The sequence below is a fragment of the Lutra lutra genome, chromosome 13, assembly GCF_902655055.1.
Source record: "Lutra lutra chromosome 13, mLutLut1.2, whole genome shotgun sequence".
Classification (NCBI taxonomy): domain Eukaryota; kingdom Metazoa; phylum Chordata; class Mammalia; order Carnivora; family Mustelidae; genus Lutra; species Lutra lutra.
This window is the reverse complement of record NC_062290.1, coordinates 18,742,603-18,756,959: the sequence shown is the minus strand read 5'-3', so window position 1 is coordinate 18,756,959 and position 14,357 is coordinate 18,742,603. Positions and strand designations below refer to the sequence as shown.

The 14,357-nt window shown below is 42.8% G+C and overlaps 1 protein-coding gene across 1 annotated transcript in view; it reads left to right on the top strand.

Annotated features, from left to right (window-relative positions):
- LOC125083151 (guanine nucleotide-binding protein G(q) subunit alpha) overlaps positions 1–14,357 on the top strand; it is a 311,678-nt gene that overhangs the window by 211,774 nt on the left and 85,547 nt on the right. Inside the window, exon 3 of the mRNA XM_047699152.1 lies at positions 708–862. Within this exon, the coding sequence (XP_047555108.1) occupies positions 708–862 (155 nt within the window). The remainder of the gene's footprint in view (positions 1–707; positions 863–14,357) is intronic.

Genomic DNA, 14,357 nt, shown 5'->3' with positions numbered 1-14,357 from the left:
ACCTCTTTCCTGCTGAATGTTGTATGCTGGAAACAACAAAGTCCTTTTTCCTCATTAAAAAATTTAATAAAATTCTCAATCTGATAATGTCAACAAGGCAGATATGAAATAAATACTTTGGCAGTGAGGGTGTATTGGAATGGAGGGGGGGAATGGTTACTGTGTTTCACATCATTAATATTAATTGTTCTTCTAGGGATTTTATACCCTATCCTGAAAAGGAACGATAGGAACTGAACCCTATTAGTTGAGGAGTGTGATTAAGTCTCTGCTAAGCCATAAACATTCAAGGGCTGGGTAGATTATGTATTTGATGATGGTAAACTATAAACACAGAGGGAATGATTATTCCTGTCTGTTTTCTCTTTAATAACATTGGTTTAGGATTCTGATAATCACCAGGAATGTTCATATGCGTAACATGACATCCTCACTGTTCTGATGGGAGCTGAACGCTGTCTTCCCTGTCTTCCTCTAGTCAACCTCAAGTAGCCTCAAGGTTTACTCTACTAGGGAAAGATTTGAGACTGGATTCTCTGTAAGGGTGGGGGGTAGAAGCAGGAGCAGGAACAAGACTTTGATAAACCAGTTTGAAAAAAGCATATGAAGGAAGATCTCAATGGTGCACTGTATAAAAAAATGAACTAGAGGCAGTTCTCAGTGACAGAAAGGAGGGAGATTAAAACTGCTGTTTTTGTTTCTGACAGGCTCATGCACAGTTGGTTCGAGAAGTCGACGTGGAGAAGGTGTCTGCTTTTGAGAATCCATACGTAGATGCCATCAAGAGTTTATGGAATGATCCTGGAATCCAGGAATGCTATGATCGACGACGAGAGTATCAGTTGTCTGACTCTACCAAATAGTGAGTATTCACCCGAGAGGCCCTTTGGATCTTTCTCTAGCTCCGTGTGCTCCGCACCCACAGCTTCCGCATTCTTGGGCTTCACGTATAGTATCGGTTCCCGCTCCAGCCAGGAAGAAGTTTAGCGTGTAAACTCGTGCCAACCTCATACACTTACATTATATTCTAAGGGACTGGCTTCATGAGTCAGGGAGAGTATTTCTTTTACTGTCCTCTGTTCGAAAAGCAGATTGAGGACTCGAGGACTCTGATTTTACCAGCCCATCTCTCCCACCAAACTGCAGACAAACACATCTCAAACACAGACTCCATTGCAATTCGAAATCCTGGAATAATAACTTTTCATATAAATTTCTGATCTTTTTGTCATGTGCTAGAAAGCACCTACACACGTTAAAAGCTCCAAACAAAAAATACGCTCGACTATGGCCTCTAACATGTCAGACTTCCCAGTTTCCAGTTTCCAGGCACAGAACCTTGACTGCTTTCTGGGAGCCACTGTTATGTTGATGGATAGGCTTGTCTTTGCATGGAAATCGTGTGAGTCTCATTTTGCATGCATTCCAAAATTATTCTGTGAGCTGTCAATCAAAATCGTGGGTCCTGGGAGAGATTTGCATCCTAGAGAGGTTTGTTAGTTCTCTAGATTAAATCTTGCCTAACAGAAAGAAAGCGAAGATCTGGCAATCATTGAATTAATGTAGTCAGTGCAGTCAGCAATCTAGATAATCAGGCGCCTGAAAAAATGCACTTTCTGTAGTACTTAGCCAGGTTCCTGTCTACATTAATCACGTTAACCCAGCGTTTGCCTCTTGTGTGGGTTCTGGGTGGACAGAAGAATGGGTGGAAAGTCGTCACCAGCCTCAGGCCGATTCATAGGAAGCATGAGCCACTGGATGAGAGCAGGGCGGTGGGGAAGATAAGGAGCCCCCAGGGCTGATTGGCTTTACCCAGAATGCCTGGAAAATCCAAGAGCTGTTCAGTTCTGTTTTCTCAATATAAATGTCACATTCTTACTCACGTTCTAGGCATTTGTGTAAGATAAGTTATCATTCAGGTCAGTGCAGAAATGGTGCTTGGTCTAGACCATTCTTGCTCTCCTGTGGTACACTTCAGTTCTGGAATGTGCCGTAGAAGGCTCGTGATCGCCACGCCTGTCGTATGTTAACTAGTACGAATCCCCTGGCGTGACTGTGGAAGGTGCACTTTCCTCATTCCCGACTTTGTTTTTCCTTCCTCCACACCTCCACGCCACTGCTCTGCCATTCTTCTCTTCTGCTCTCTGCCTGCCTTGGGCCCTCGTCCCTCCCCCTGGAGCCCCTACTGTATGAGTTTCTGTGAGTGCACACATGAGGGATGCAGTCAGCTCTTGTCTCTTCCAAATTCTGCCCCCTCAACCTTTGACCAGCTGTCTTTCTCTTACTTCCTGCCCCCTCTGTCCTTCTGTTTGCTTTGCCATTTCAGATTTCATCTATCTCCCCATGGTGCTGTTGTGCTTTATCTCTTGTTCCCTGTTCCTGCTCAGTGTGTCTCCTCCTATCTGCTTGCTTCCCCCTCCACCCTCATCTGTCCTTCTCGTCGGTTCTCCTCTTCCTCCTCTGCACATCCCACTGTACTACTGGGATGCCTCTCCTGGCCCTTACTAAGCAATAAATCCTCCATTATCAAGTTATATTAACTAATAAATCCTCTAAGCTCTCATCCTATCTAACCTCTCTCTCTGAGAGAGAGGTTAATCCTGTCTCTCCCCCTTCCTCACCTGTTCTATTCTCTACCTCTCACCTGTGACTTTTCTACCAACAGAGAGGTCTTGGGGCCTCAGAGCACCAGTGTCTAATAATTACATTCTTACCAGGGTCAGGGTTCCCCCTCAGGAAATGATTTTGCCTCCCTCTCTGGGGATGGACCCTGGGAGAGATTCCAACGACACCTCTATGAGTTGCTGTGCTTGTGTCCTTGAGACAAGCCTCTTCCCATATCTGGTGACACTCCTTGGTTGAGCTTTGCGGAGCCCATGAGTTAGTACAAGAATAGGATGTTTGCAGTGTCTACTACTTTAGGGAAAGAGCTCTTCAAGACCTTTTGTTCAGACCCGCATTAGCATTGGGATTCTGGAAAGCCGCCATCTTAGCACTCTGTTGTATAGGCGGCATCTACTGTAGAACCATGCCGTTGGGCACATCCCTGATGCCAGAGCCAGACCGAGGTGTGGGGGACAGCCGGGACAGACTCATCTAAATCCCTTCAAGTGATTATTCTTTAAACAGTTTCACTTTCCACTGATGGGGATATGGAGAAGTTGATTTTCTGAACTATATATATATGTGGGTCTATGTGTATGCACACGTACCTACTTTTTTTTTGCAGAAGAAGAAAGTAAATTATTACATATTCTTAGATGCCCACATTTCAGTACCCATCTCTTGAAAAAAAAAAAAAAAAAGGATGTTTCCCCTCATAGTAAGTAATACTCTATTACATCTCAAATTAATCGTCGGTCCTTTTTCTCATTATACCCGGTTCATAGTCCTACTTCCTAAATTCTTCCAAAATGTCCTTTAGAGTTGGTTGGTTTTAAGACAGCACATGGCTTTTGTTTCTGTGTCCCTTAGGCTCTTGTGATTGGGAGAGTCCTGTTTGTATTTCACTGGCATGTTGAAGAGATTAGCCTGATTGTGGCTTTATATAGTGTGAATTAACTTGCTCCTTTGTCTCCTGAACTTACTATCAGCTGGAAATTACATTTAAAGATTCAATTAGATTCAAGTTAAATGTGAGGAGAATGCACTCAAAATGATGTTGTTTGCTCATCGCTGGTGATGGTGAGGCTCACCACGGTATTAGGGCACTGATGTGTCCTCTATTATAAAGCTACATTTTTCTTCCTGCCACCAAAAGCCATCCGCGTGGTGATACTTTGTCACTGGGTGATTCTCTGGCTCCCCATCAACTCTTACTTAATGGCTTTACTTCCATTTGATGTCTTGTATGATTTAATAATTCCCTTAGGGTTTATAAAAGAGGGATTTTTCTACTTTTCTCAGTCAGTCCACATTGGTATTCTTTCGTGAAATAGAAGTTTCTTTCCTCGGCTGGTGCTATTTGATTACCCTTTAATAAATTTTCTGCTGAAAGGCATATGTTTTGATCTTTTTGTTAGAATAACTTGTTGCGTAGACAAAATAAATGGTGACCATAGAATTTATCATTCGAACCAAGACATTTTGAGAAGGAATGGGTTGCTAATAATAATGAGGCTGTGGCGATTCACAGACCTGTACCCCTGGGGCTAATAATACATTAAATGTTAATAAATAAATAAATAAATAAATAAAATTTTAAAAAAGGAAAAAAAAATAATGAAGGCTGAAATAAAAAACATAAGCTGGGGATCCTGGCTGAGCAGGAACCTTTGGTCACTTTAGCTACATGAAATGTAGGGAGGTGTTTGGTCTTTTGTTTGGGGTTCCCACCCCCCTTTATTTTCTCTGGAAGACTCTTTGCTTCAAGGGGGGAGTATAACCAATATATTGCTACCAGTTATATAAGGAGTTGTATGTAAGAACCTGAGTTAGCTGGGCCTCTGTTTCTGGTCTCTTCCCAAGATGTTTTAGCTCTCTTTATAGACCACTCCCCAGCACCTGGCTGGCCCGCCTTTGATCCCACTGAGTATTAGAGACCCCTTAGTCTTCCCCAGTTAGTCCAGGGCACTTTTCCTTAGTTAGAAAAACCCTCCCAGCACAAGCATTAGACCCATGGTATGTTGGATTTACCCACCTGCTGCTGCATTCCACCTCCTTCTCTCTCTCTCTCTTTCTTTCTCTCTCTCTGTCGTGTTGCCCCATCAGATGCTCTGGGGACTGTAGGAAGAGCACCGAGGAGGATCTGGGCCCCACATCTTGAATACCACTGAGTCCCAGTAATGGCCTCATTTTCACAGAGGAACTATGAAGTACACATGATTCAAGTCATTCTTTTCTCTGTAGTCAGGATAGCTGTTACCTCTTTCCTGATTTTTTGCGTGCCCCCTACTGGTGTATCTTTAGCATTTTAGCTCCCTCCTCTACTTCCAGTAGGTCTTCTTTGTTGTTCTGTCTGAATAATTAAAAGCAACAATACTTCCTTGATATTCTGGACCTGATTTCTTTTTTTTTTTTTTAATATTTTACTCATTTATTTGACAGAGGAAGGGAGAGAGATCACAAATAGGCAGAGAGGCAGAGAGAGAGAGAGAGAGGGAAGCAGGCTCCTTGCTGAGCAGACAGCCTGATGTGGGACTCGATCCCAGGACCCTGAGATCATGACCTGAGCCGAAGGCAGGGTCTTAACTCACTGAGCCACCCAGGCATCCTGGACCTGATTTCTTATATGATGCCATCACCTTACAGAACTCTTTCTAAACTCAGGACCAACTTCTCTGAGTGCTGTCTCTACTTGTGGTTTGTTCAGTTGGGATCCAGGGGACATGGACTTTGGTCATCGTTAGCAGGGTGAGAAGTGGGGTCTGCCACGCACCTCTGCTCAGAACTCACAGCACCATCGCTGTTCTCTCTGGGACCCAGCTGGTGCCGAAAGTCAGTGCTGGCCACTTGCCACGGATGCTGAGAGCAAAGGCAAAGCATGTCTCTCTTCTTCTTTTCTATCTACTGAACTCCTGTTCATCCTTCAAGACCCTATCCAGGGGGCGAGTCTCTGATAGTCCCTGCTAAAGGGTCTCTCCCCTCAAAACCTGATAAGGACTGCTCACGTTTGACCTTCACAAATGATTGTTCCCAGAATAATAGATGGATACTTCCCGTGATTTCAGTGACCCTGATGTAGGTGTCATTCTAGATGAACTATGAAGTTTCAGAGCTGGAAGTATTCAAGGTTTGTTTTTGGTTTTGTTTTTGAAGGTCTGGGTCCTGGAAAGTTCTGTTACCATTGTAGCCCCTGTTTGCTGAACACTTCCTTTAAGTTAGATTCTATACTTAGTCATCTACGTGCATTATTTCATTTAATCCTCAAAGCGACCTAAAGTGATAGATATTTCCCATCATCCGCATCAACACTAGAGGAAACCAGTTCTCAGAGAGGTTGAGTCACTTGTTTAAAGTCACACAGTTAGTAAGTGATAGGAGTAGGAGTTGAAATCAGATTTCTGTCTCTAGAGCCCAAGCTTTTAATCACTGTGAAATACTTTACAGAGGGTGGATGGGTGGGTGAGACATAGGTAGGTAGAAAATTGACCATAGTTAGATAAATAGATGATAGACTAATAGAAAGATATCTGTGAGTAGGTAAATCACTTACCAGGAAAGATGCAAATTATTCACTAATCTTTATAAATGTTGCCTATAGGTACCTCCCTATGTACAAGATCAAAGGGAAAATTATATAGAATTATTGGAAAACAGGGGCATCTGGGCGGCTCAGTGGAATAAAGCCTCTGCCTTCGCCTCGGGTCATGATCCCAGAGTTCTGGGATCAAGCCCCGCATTGGGCTCTCTGCTCAGCAGGGAGCCTGCTTCCACCTCTCTCTCTCTGCCTGCCTCCTGCCTCTCTGCCTACTTGTGATCCCTGCCTGTCAAATAAATAAGTAAAATCTTAAAAAAAAAAAAAAAAAAAAGAATTATTGGAAAACAAACCTAGCAGGGTTTTGATTATCATCCAGAAAGTTTGCCCTGTTTAACCACACGTAAGTTATTCATACACCATGGAAGATGTTCTAAATCACAAATAATTCAGAATTATTATTTCTTTATTTTAGCCTATAATCTCAACCGTTTTCCCCCATACTCTATCCATTAACTTTTTGCTGCAGTCAAACTAGAACCAATAAGAAGGATACAACAAAATCATTTGAGCTTCCCTTTTTCTACTTTGATTAGCCAACTCACTGATCATAATAAGCAATCAGATGGCTCAGAGGACAGGCAGCACAGAAGCAAGGAGATGGGAGAAGTCCAGGCGATGCAGAAGCAGTTTGGGAGAAGTTTGCAATTGGCTTTAATTTGATATAGTCTTCCAATTTTATTTATTAAAAGAATAAAAAGCATGCTAAGATGCTGGAGAATTTTATAAATTCCTTTATTAATTTTTTTGTTATTGATTTAAAAAAAAGCCTGAGGGTTCTGAATATCTTTAGATAAAGAACACAATAAACAGATGGCTGTAGGTTTACTTTTTTTTTTCTGGGGTCCACCACCTGCTTTAATATACTGAAACATCAGGTCAAATGAGTTCACTGCCTACAGTACCAAAAGCTCCCTGACATTAGCCAGAGAACACAAATCTCAATCACACTGGCACATAGTGAGAAAAGTCCTCACTGCAGACTTTTGGCAAAGACTGCTCTATCTGTGTTCACCTTAAGAGACCAAATAATCCCTAATCTCACTTGCCTGAAATTCCCTCCAAGGAGTTCAGCAGATCAGACACCTTCTTGAAATTTCCATATGTTCCATAGCCCATAAATCCAAAATACACATATAAGTTGGCTTTGGGGCATAAGCCACTGTTGGAGTTGACTTTTAACCTCATGCTTAAATTTTTAATTTAAAAATGCACAAGGGGGGCACCTGGGTGGCTCAGTGGGTTAAAGCCTCTGCCTTCAGCTCAGGTCATGATCTCAGGGTCCTGGGATCGAGCCCCATATTGGGCTCCATGCTCAGCGGGGAGCCTGCTTCTCCCCCCCCCCCGCCTGCCTCTCTGCCTACTTGTGACCTCTCTCTCTCTCTCTGTGTCAAATAAATTAAAAAAAAAAAATCTTAAAAATGCACAAGGAATTTGAATGTTGAATTTGAAAATGCAAAAGGAATTTCAGAAGTAGATTTAGCCCATCTGCCTGATCTAGGGCTGAGTTCTTCTTGAAGAGATTTCTTGCTAGAAGTTCCCTACTTGATGAGCCAAATATTGGACGTCTAGCGTTTCCTCTGACTCTCACAGCCATCCTGACTGTATTTTTTATCTGATGATAAATAGGAAGTGTAAGCCTACTGCTGACTTTTGGAGGCAGACAAGACCATTGTCTGGTCAAGAGAACCCTGGGTCAAGGTCTAGGCTTTGATGGAATTCCCTCTACCACTCTTCACCTCTGGGCCTTTCACTAAGTGAATCTCACTTGCGTCAGACTCTGGTGTGCGATCTATAATCTCTAATTTCTCTTTTAAATTCTGAAATCCTGTGATATGTTACAGTAGACTGACCTTATCTGAGAAACCATTATCCTATGCGGTCCAATGAAAATCTGGCACCCCGAAATTTACCTGAAAATGAAATGAACAAAGACATTATTCTGTACATGGGTAAATGAATAAAAATGCTGTCTTCAGCTCGGAAGACGGCATTGATCCTGAATTTTTTTTTTTTTAAAGAGTGACAATAGAGTGTCATTTTTTTTTCTCGAGTGACATATTTACTTCTATTTTTGTTCTGTTTTGTTATCTAATGAGCTGTATCTCCTAATAACCTTTTGCAAGAATAAAACAAACAAAACAAACAAAAAATGTATTTGTCTTCCACAGTGAACTCTGATGATTCTCAGATGCCGGTCTTTATTATTCCTTGTTCGGAATGCTTGGTGCTTTAGAGATAATAAGATAAGACTTGGATATGCTTTAACACTCTAACCTTCATTAGGAGATGTAGTAGGGAAAGGGCACCTGTCTCCCATTCATTCATTCTACCTGAAGGGCATAGTGGCTGTGCGGGACATGCTTCACATTGTCCCTTTGCTGCCTGCTCACGTTTTGGCTAAGCATCTGTGCCTTCTGCAGGTGGGTCCACCCAGGATGGCATTGTCCCCACTTGAGACCATGGCTGCTGTTACTACAGAACAGGGATTGGCAAACCCACGGGCCAAATTCAGCCTGCTGCCTGTTTTTATAAATAAAGTTTTATTGGAACACAGCCATGCTCATTTGTTTGCATATTGTCTATGGCTGGTTTTATACCCAATGGCAGAGTTGAAGAGTTGCAACAGAGACTGAATGGCCCACAAAGCCTGGAATATTTATTGTCTGTTCCCTCTCACCACCACCACCGCCAAAAAGGGCAAATCGCTCATATAGAAGAAGACTGAACGTTCAAAGGCAACAGTGTCCTGCTTCCAATTCCATTTAGGCAGAGCTTACCTTAGGACCCCAGTGCTCAGAGTTACCCAGAGCTGAAGTTGAGAGTACGTGGGGAATGTTGGCTTGTATTCCTTCCATGGGACTCCATATATATTGCTTTGCACTACAAAGCTTGATAGAAGCGAGCACCAGAGAACTCTATCTTATATTCAGTGGCACTGCCTCTAAGTGCCCTGCAAACAATGTCTCAATGAAAGCTCGTATAGATGACCAGAAACACTGGTTGAGCTGATCTGTCTTACACGTCTTGCCTTTTGCCTCATTGTAGTGCCTCATGCAGCTGGTAAAGGAGAGGGTAGTAGGGTTGAACCATCAATGGAACCAAGAGTAGGATTGACGGGATTTTGTAAGGGGTCTAGAGAACATGTGTGTGACCAGAAGATAACCCTACCTCCAGTCACGAGTGAGCCCAGGAGCCTTGCTGTCCACATATAATCCAGGTCATTTGGGTTCCTCTGTTTTGACTCCCTGCCTGCCAGGCAGTCTTTTGACTCTGGCTGACCCTGATGGGTTTCTTCATTATCACTCTGGCATCTTGATGTAAATAAAGTAATGAACTGAATTTTGATCTGGAATGAGTTCAAGTAGTTTAGCATGAGGAGCTCCTCGGACCTGATCATCCTTGTCAGAGTGAAAGTTTTGATCCTATGGAACCAGTACTCAAGTTAAGGGAAGATGACATGGAGACACCTGCTTTAATCAGCAGTCTTCTTTCTCACAGCTCATGCGTGGCTGCGGTCCCCAGAGCCTTTCTGATGACCCACATCGTGTCTGCATTATAGTATAGTTATTTATAGTATGTTCATTTCCATTGCCAGAGTACAAGCTCCTGGAGGACAAGACTCACATCTTTTTTCCCTTATTTTATGGTTCCTACTGGTGTCTGGAAAGTGCCTAGCTCTCAGTGTAGACTTTTAGAGAATGTAATTGAACAAAAGAGTGAGTAATGAGGAAGTAAATAAATTCTGTGTCTTTCCTAATTTCTCCCCATCTTCTCTCTCCCTTTCTACCTGTTCAAATCCCATTTCATCTGCATGGCGTAACTCACCCCCCACTTCTCCACACTATTCTCTAGTGACTAAAGTTCATAATCATCTCTCTTTTCTTATTGCATTCATAGTTAGCAGCTGACAATTTTGCACTTAATTATTTCTTAATTGACTCATCTGTGCTATCTTTGTTTCCCAGGTAGCCTGATGTCCCTCAAGGCACAGAATATATATATTTTAAGTATTTTGTACCAGCTCCCTGTGCCAACCCTCTCCCTCCAGCACACATAGTGCATCAGCTTTCACATATAACAGTTTTGCAATGAATTTGTGTAAATTAACTGAATTAAACACTGCCATTACATTTCAGGACAGGCAGTCAGGGATAAGAAGCAGAACATCTAAGAAGAAGATGTTTCTTGGTATGTTTCAGAAGTGTAAAAATTGTATCAAAATCAGTCACAGGTTTGAAAGTTATCCTATAAAAGACAAGTTAGCAAAGTGCAAAGCCAAATGAGCAAATTGAAAAAGGCCTCTTCCTTCCTTTTTCTCCCTCTCTTCCTCTCTGTCTCTCTCTTGTCTCGTTTTGCTTTTGTTTTTAATTATAAGGTCAATTTATCTGTTTAAGCAACAGACTTGAGAGTCTGTCTCTGGGACCCACGCCTGGCCCTGGCTCTCGCGTCTGTCTCGCAGACACACCGTTGCCCAGCCCGTTCCCCATTTGACACTGGCAGTCCCTTTATGTGAAACATTCAGATCACCTGTCCATATACAAGATGCCCAAGAATCTGAAAATCTGTAACAAATGCAGTGATAGGACCTTTTTATGAGCTACTTAATTTACTTTTACAAATCTGCTTTTCTAGGTTGGTTTAAGTTCTTTGGCAAAGGATCATTTTGATGCAGGATTCCTTAGAGTTCTCTTTTGTCCCACAGAATAGTCTCCCATGAGTCATTGTCACAAACCGTGAGAGTGACACCTCCTTGCTGCCACTGGGTGATCTTTGTTTTAAATCTGGAATTTTGTATTGAAAACAAATAACGTTTTAAGACCCAAATCCCTGCAATCGATGCTGTGTTTTCTTGAGCTCTGATCGTGGTTGTACCAGGTGTTAGAAAGGAAGGAGGAAAGTCAAGGCTGGCCCTCCGCAACATGCGCTCTTCCAGGGGACGGAAGTGTTTGGGTAATGAGTAATCCCGCGCAGCTAACCAGCCTAACCAGATTACCAACCAGGCTCCTTTCAGCCACGGGATCTGCCAGAGGAGGGAGGGACTTGGAGGGCTCTTGGCACAGAGCCTGTACTTGGCTCTCCCCTCAGAATGGCAGGTTTACAGAGCGGGTACTTCTCTCCAGTTGTTTTTTGGGGGGGGGGGGTGGGAGGAGTGTTGTTGTGTTTTGTTTTGTGTTTTTAACGTCTACTTTGCCAATTTCTTTTCCTTTTTGCCTTTGAATCCTTGTGGTCAAGTGGTTTCCTGTACAGGAACCATGTGTTTCTGGCTTCTCCTTAGCTTCCACGTGCCAAATAAGCTCTCATGGCGTGATCTAGCTTTCGACTCCCCCAAGACTGTTCCTCTGACAATGAGGTCTTCTTAGGATTTTTAATGAAGCCGACCTAGTTTTTCTAACCTTCTTTTCAATAATTAAAAATGTGAAATTCTACCCAGAGTCATTTTCTGTGCCAGAACTTCATTTCAGTCTCTGACTTGGGCTGCAAATCTGTCATAAATACAGCTTCTCAACAGGAGGCCCTTGTGCAGGAGTCAAGGAGCCCCACACGCACCCGCACCACCGCCCCATAGCGAGCTCCGCTGACTACTCCAAGGCGCTATTCCTTTATCTTACTATGTTTGGTTGGATTTATACCAAATGTCAGAGATTTCTTTTTTCACTTACCACCCACAGGTACTTTCCCCCTTTTGGTGTAATTGCTGAGGGTTGTATGCCTATAACTTATTACTTTTTTTTTTTTAACCACAGCTGTAATGTGATATAGTTTACCTGATGAGTCATCTCTGAATTTCATTCATGTTTCTTTCATCCAAAAAAAAGAAAAAAAAACAACCCACTGTATTTCTAATTTCTGCGCTATTCCTAGTGTAGATTTCACTTACCCTTCCAGTCATAGGTGGTGGGATTTTTTTTTTCTCTTTCATTTTTTTTTAAAGATTTATTTATTTGAGAGAGAGGGAGGGAGGGAGCCGGGGGAGAGGCAGAGGGAGAGGGAGACAAGCAGACTCCTGTCTGAGCAGGGAGCCAACACATGGCTAGATCCCAGGACTCTGAGATCATGACCTGAGCAGAAACCAAGAGTTGGCAGGCTTAACCAACCGAGCTGCCCAGGCATCCCTTCTCTTTAATTTTAAAAAGATGTTTCAAACAAGAATAAGTTCTCGTTACTGAAAGGTCCCCCAATAATGGGAGCGAGACTGATACAAAGCGAAGGTCAAGCAAAGCTTTATTCCGCGCCCAGCATCAAGAATCAAACCCACCAGCCTGGGGCCATGCCTCTTACAGAGAGCTCGACCCCCCACTGCCTTACCGACTAACTTTTAACGGGCAAGGGCCATGTGGTTGGGCCTGGCCACACACAGGTGGCCAATGAGATTGTAACACACAGAGAAAGCTGCACAGTCATGCTAGGTCACACACGGGTGGCCAATTGAACTACAAGTCACCCTAGTAGCTATTTGAACTAGCCTATCACCTTGGTCAGAATTGGTGCCCAAAAGGTGGGGGCCCATACTCCTTGGTAGCTAAGGAGACAGTATGCGCCCCCACTGATTGGATACCTCTACCTGGCCTGACCCACCCTTGTATTTGGGCTTTGTTACCTGGGACTGGTTTCCTGGGCTTGCTTTTAAGTAAGGTTGGCGGGGGGGGGGATGTGCAGGGTCAGTTTAAGTTTTACTGCATAAACAACAAAATCACTGTTTAACCCAAGATGGAATCCCTCTGGCTAAATAGGCCATCACAGTTACATGTCAGACTGGGGCATAAATTAAATTGGAAGATGTATTTAAAACTGTTATTGACAAACGACTATCAAAAGAGAGGAGCAGTTGGAATTTTTTGAAAGGGGGAGGAGGGCAGGGAAGGGGGAGGGGCAGAGGCAGAAGGGGAAAAAGAATCATAAGCAGCCTCCGCACTGAGCTCCGAGCCCAACACTGGGCTCCATCTCACCACCCTGAGATCATGACCTGAGCTGAAATCAAGAGTTGGTTCCTTAACCAACGAAGCCACCCAGGTGCCCTTAATTGGATTTTTTTTTTAAACATATTCAAGAGAGAAAATGCCATAATTCATTTGATTAGACCTTTTATTTTGGTGACATTTAAGCTTCTCTCATATATTTTTAACCATTTAAAATAATTATATCCCATTTCTGAATTTCTTATTTTGTCTATAGCCAGAGGTAACCCTGAAGTTAAATATATAAGGAAGTTAGCAGGTACAAGGTGTAATTGTAAACTAATGAGCACGATTTCCTTAATCAAATCACTCATACTACAGAAGGATTTTTGTGGATAATCACCAAGGATTAGAGACAGTTCAAACAAGTTCCCAGAAAATGACTCTGTCCAAAATATACAGATGTTCTTTCTATCCCTGATGAACTTTACCATTTCTCCTTTTCATATAACCCTTTTTTTGCCACACGTTGGTAGAGTCCTTTGCAGACAGGGATTGTATCATGGGGAATCTCGCCCATAGCCTTAGCACCTATGAGAATGTCGTAGCCAAACTGTATCGTGAGTTCTAGATGACCCTGCAGTTTTCTCGTGATATGGAAAGCAACGATTGAAATCTTACTACATGAATTTTCCTGTTGCCTTGCTTTTCACTGAAAACCATCAGAAACCTGTTTCTTCCATTAAAGAGAGTATGTCAGAATTGCCTGTCAATAAGGTTTTTATGTATTAAAGAGAGTATGTCAGAATTGCCTGTCAATAAGGTTTTTTTCCATTTGCCCAGGGCTAGGGGGAATTCCAAGGCCTGAAAGCTTGATATTGACAAGCATGAAACAGATAGACAAATCATTTCATTCTGGGGCCAGGACCTGAGGAAGAGCAGGAAGCATATCTGCTAAATGAAGTTAAAAGATGCCTTTCCTCTTTGTGTTGTCTCTACATTCGTCAGAGGCATTTAAATTCAGAATTTAGTTCTTACATAATCAGGCCAGTAATAGCCCAGCGAGGTAATTACATAAAGGCAGGTAGCTAACAACCACCTTACTCCTATATTTTCTTCTAGAAGGTATAACCTGCCATCATAACCACTACCACATTTTCTACAAAATTATCTTAATTTGGGTCACGTGTTGAGCACCTGCCGTGTTCTAGGCCCTCGGCTGAGTGTGGGTGACCAAACACAAAGGTACTCATGGTCCCTGA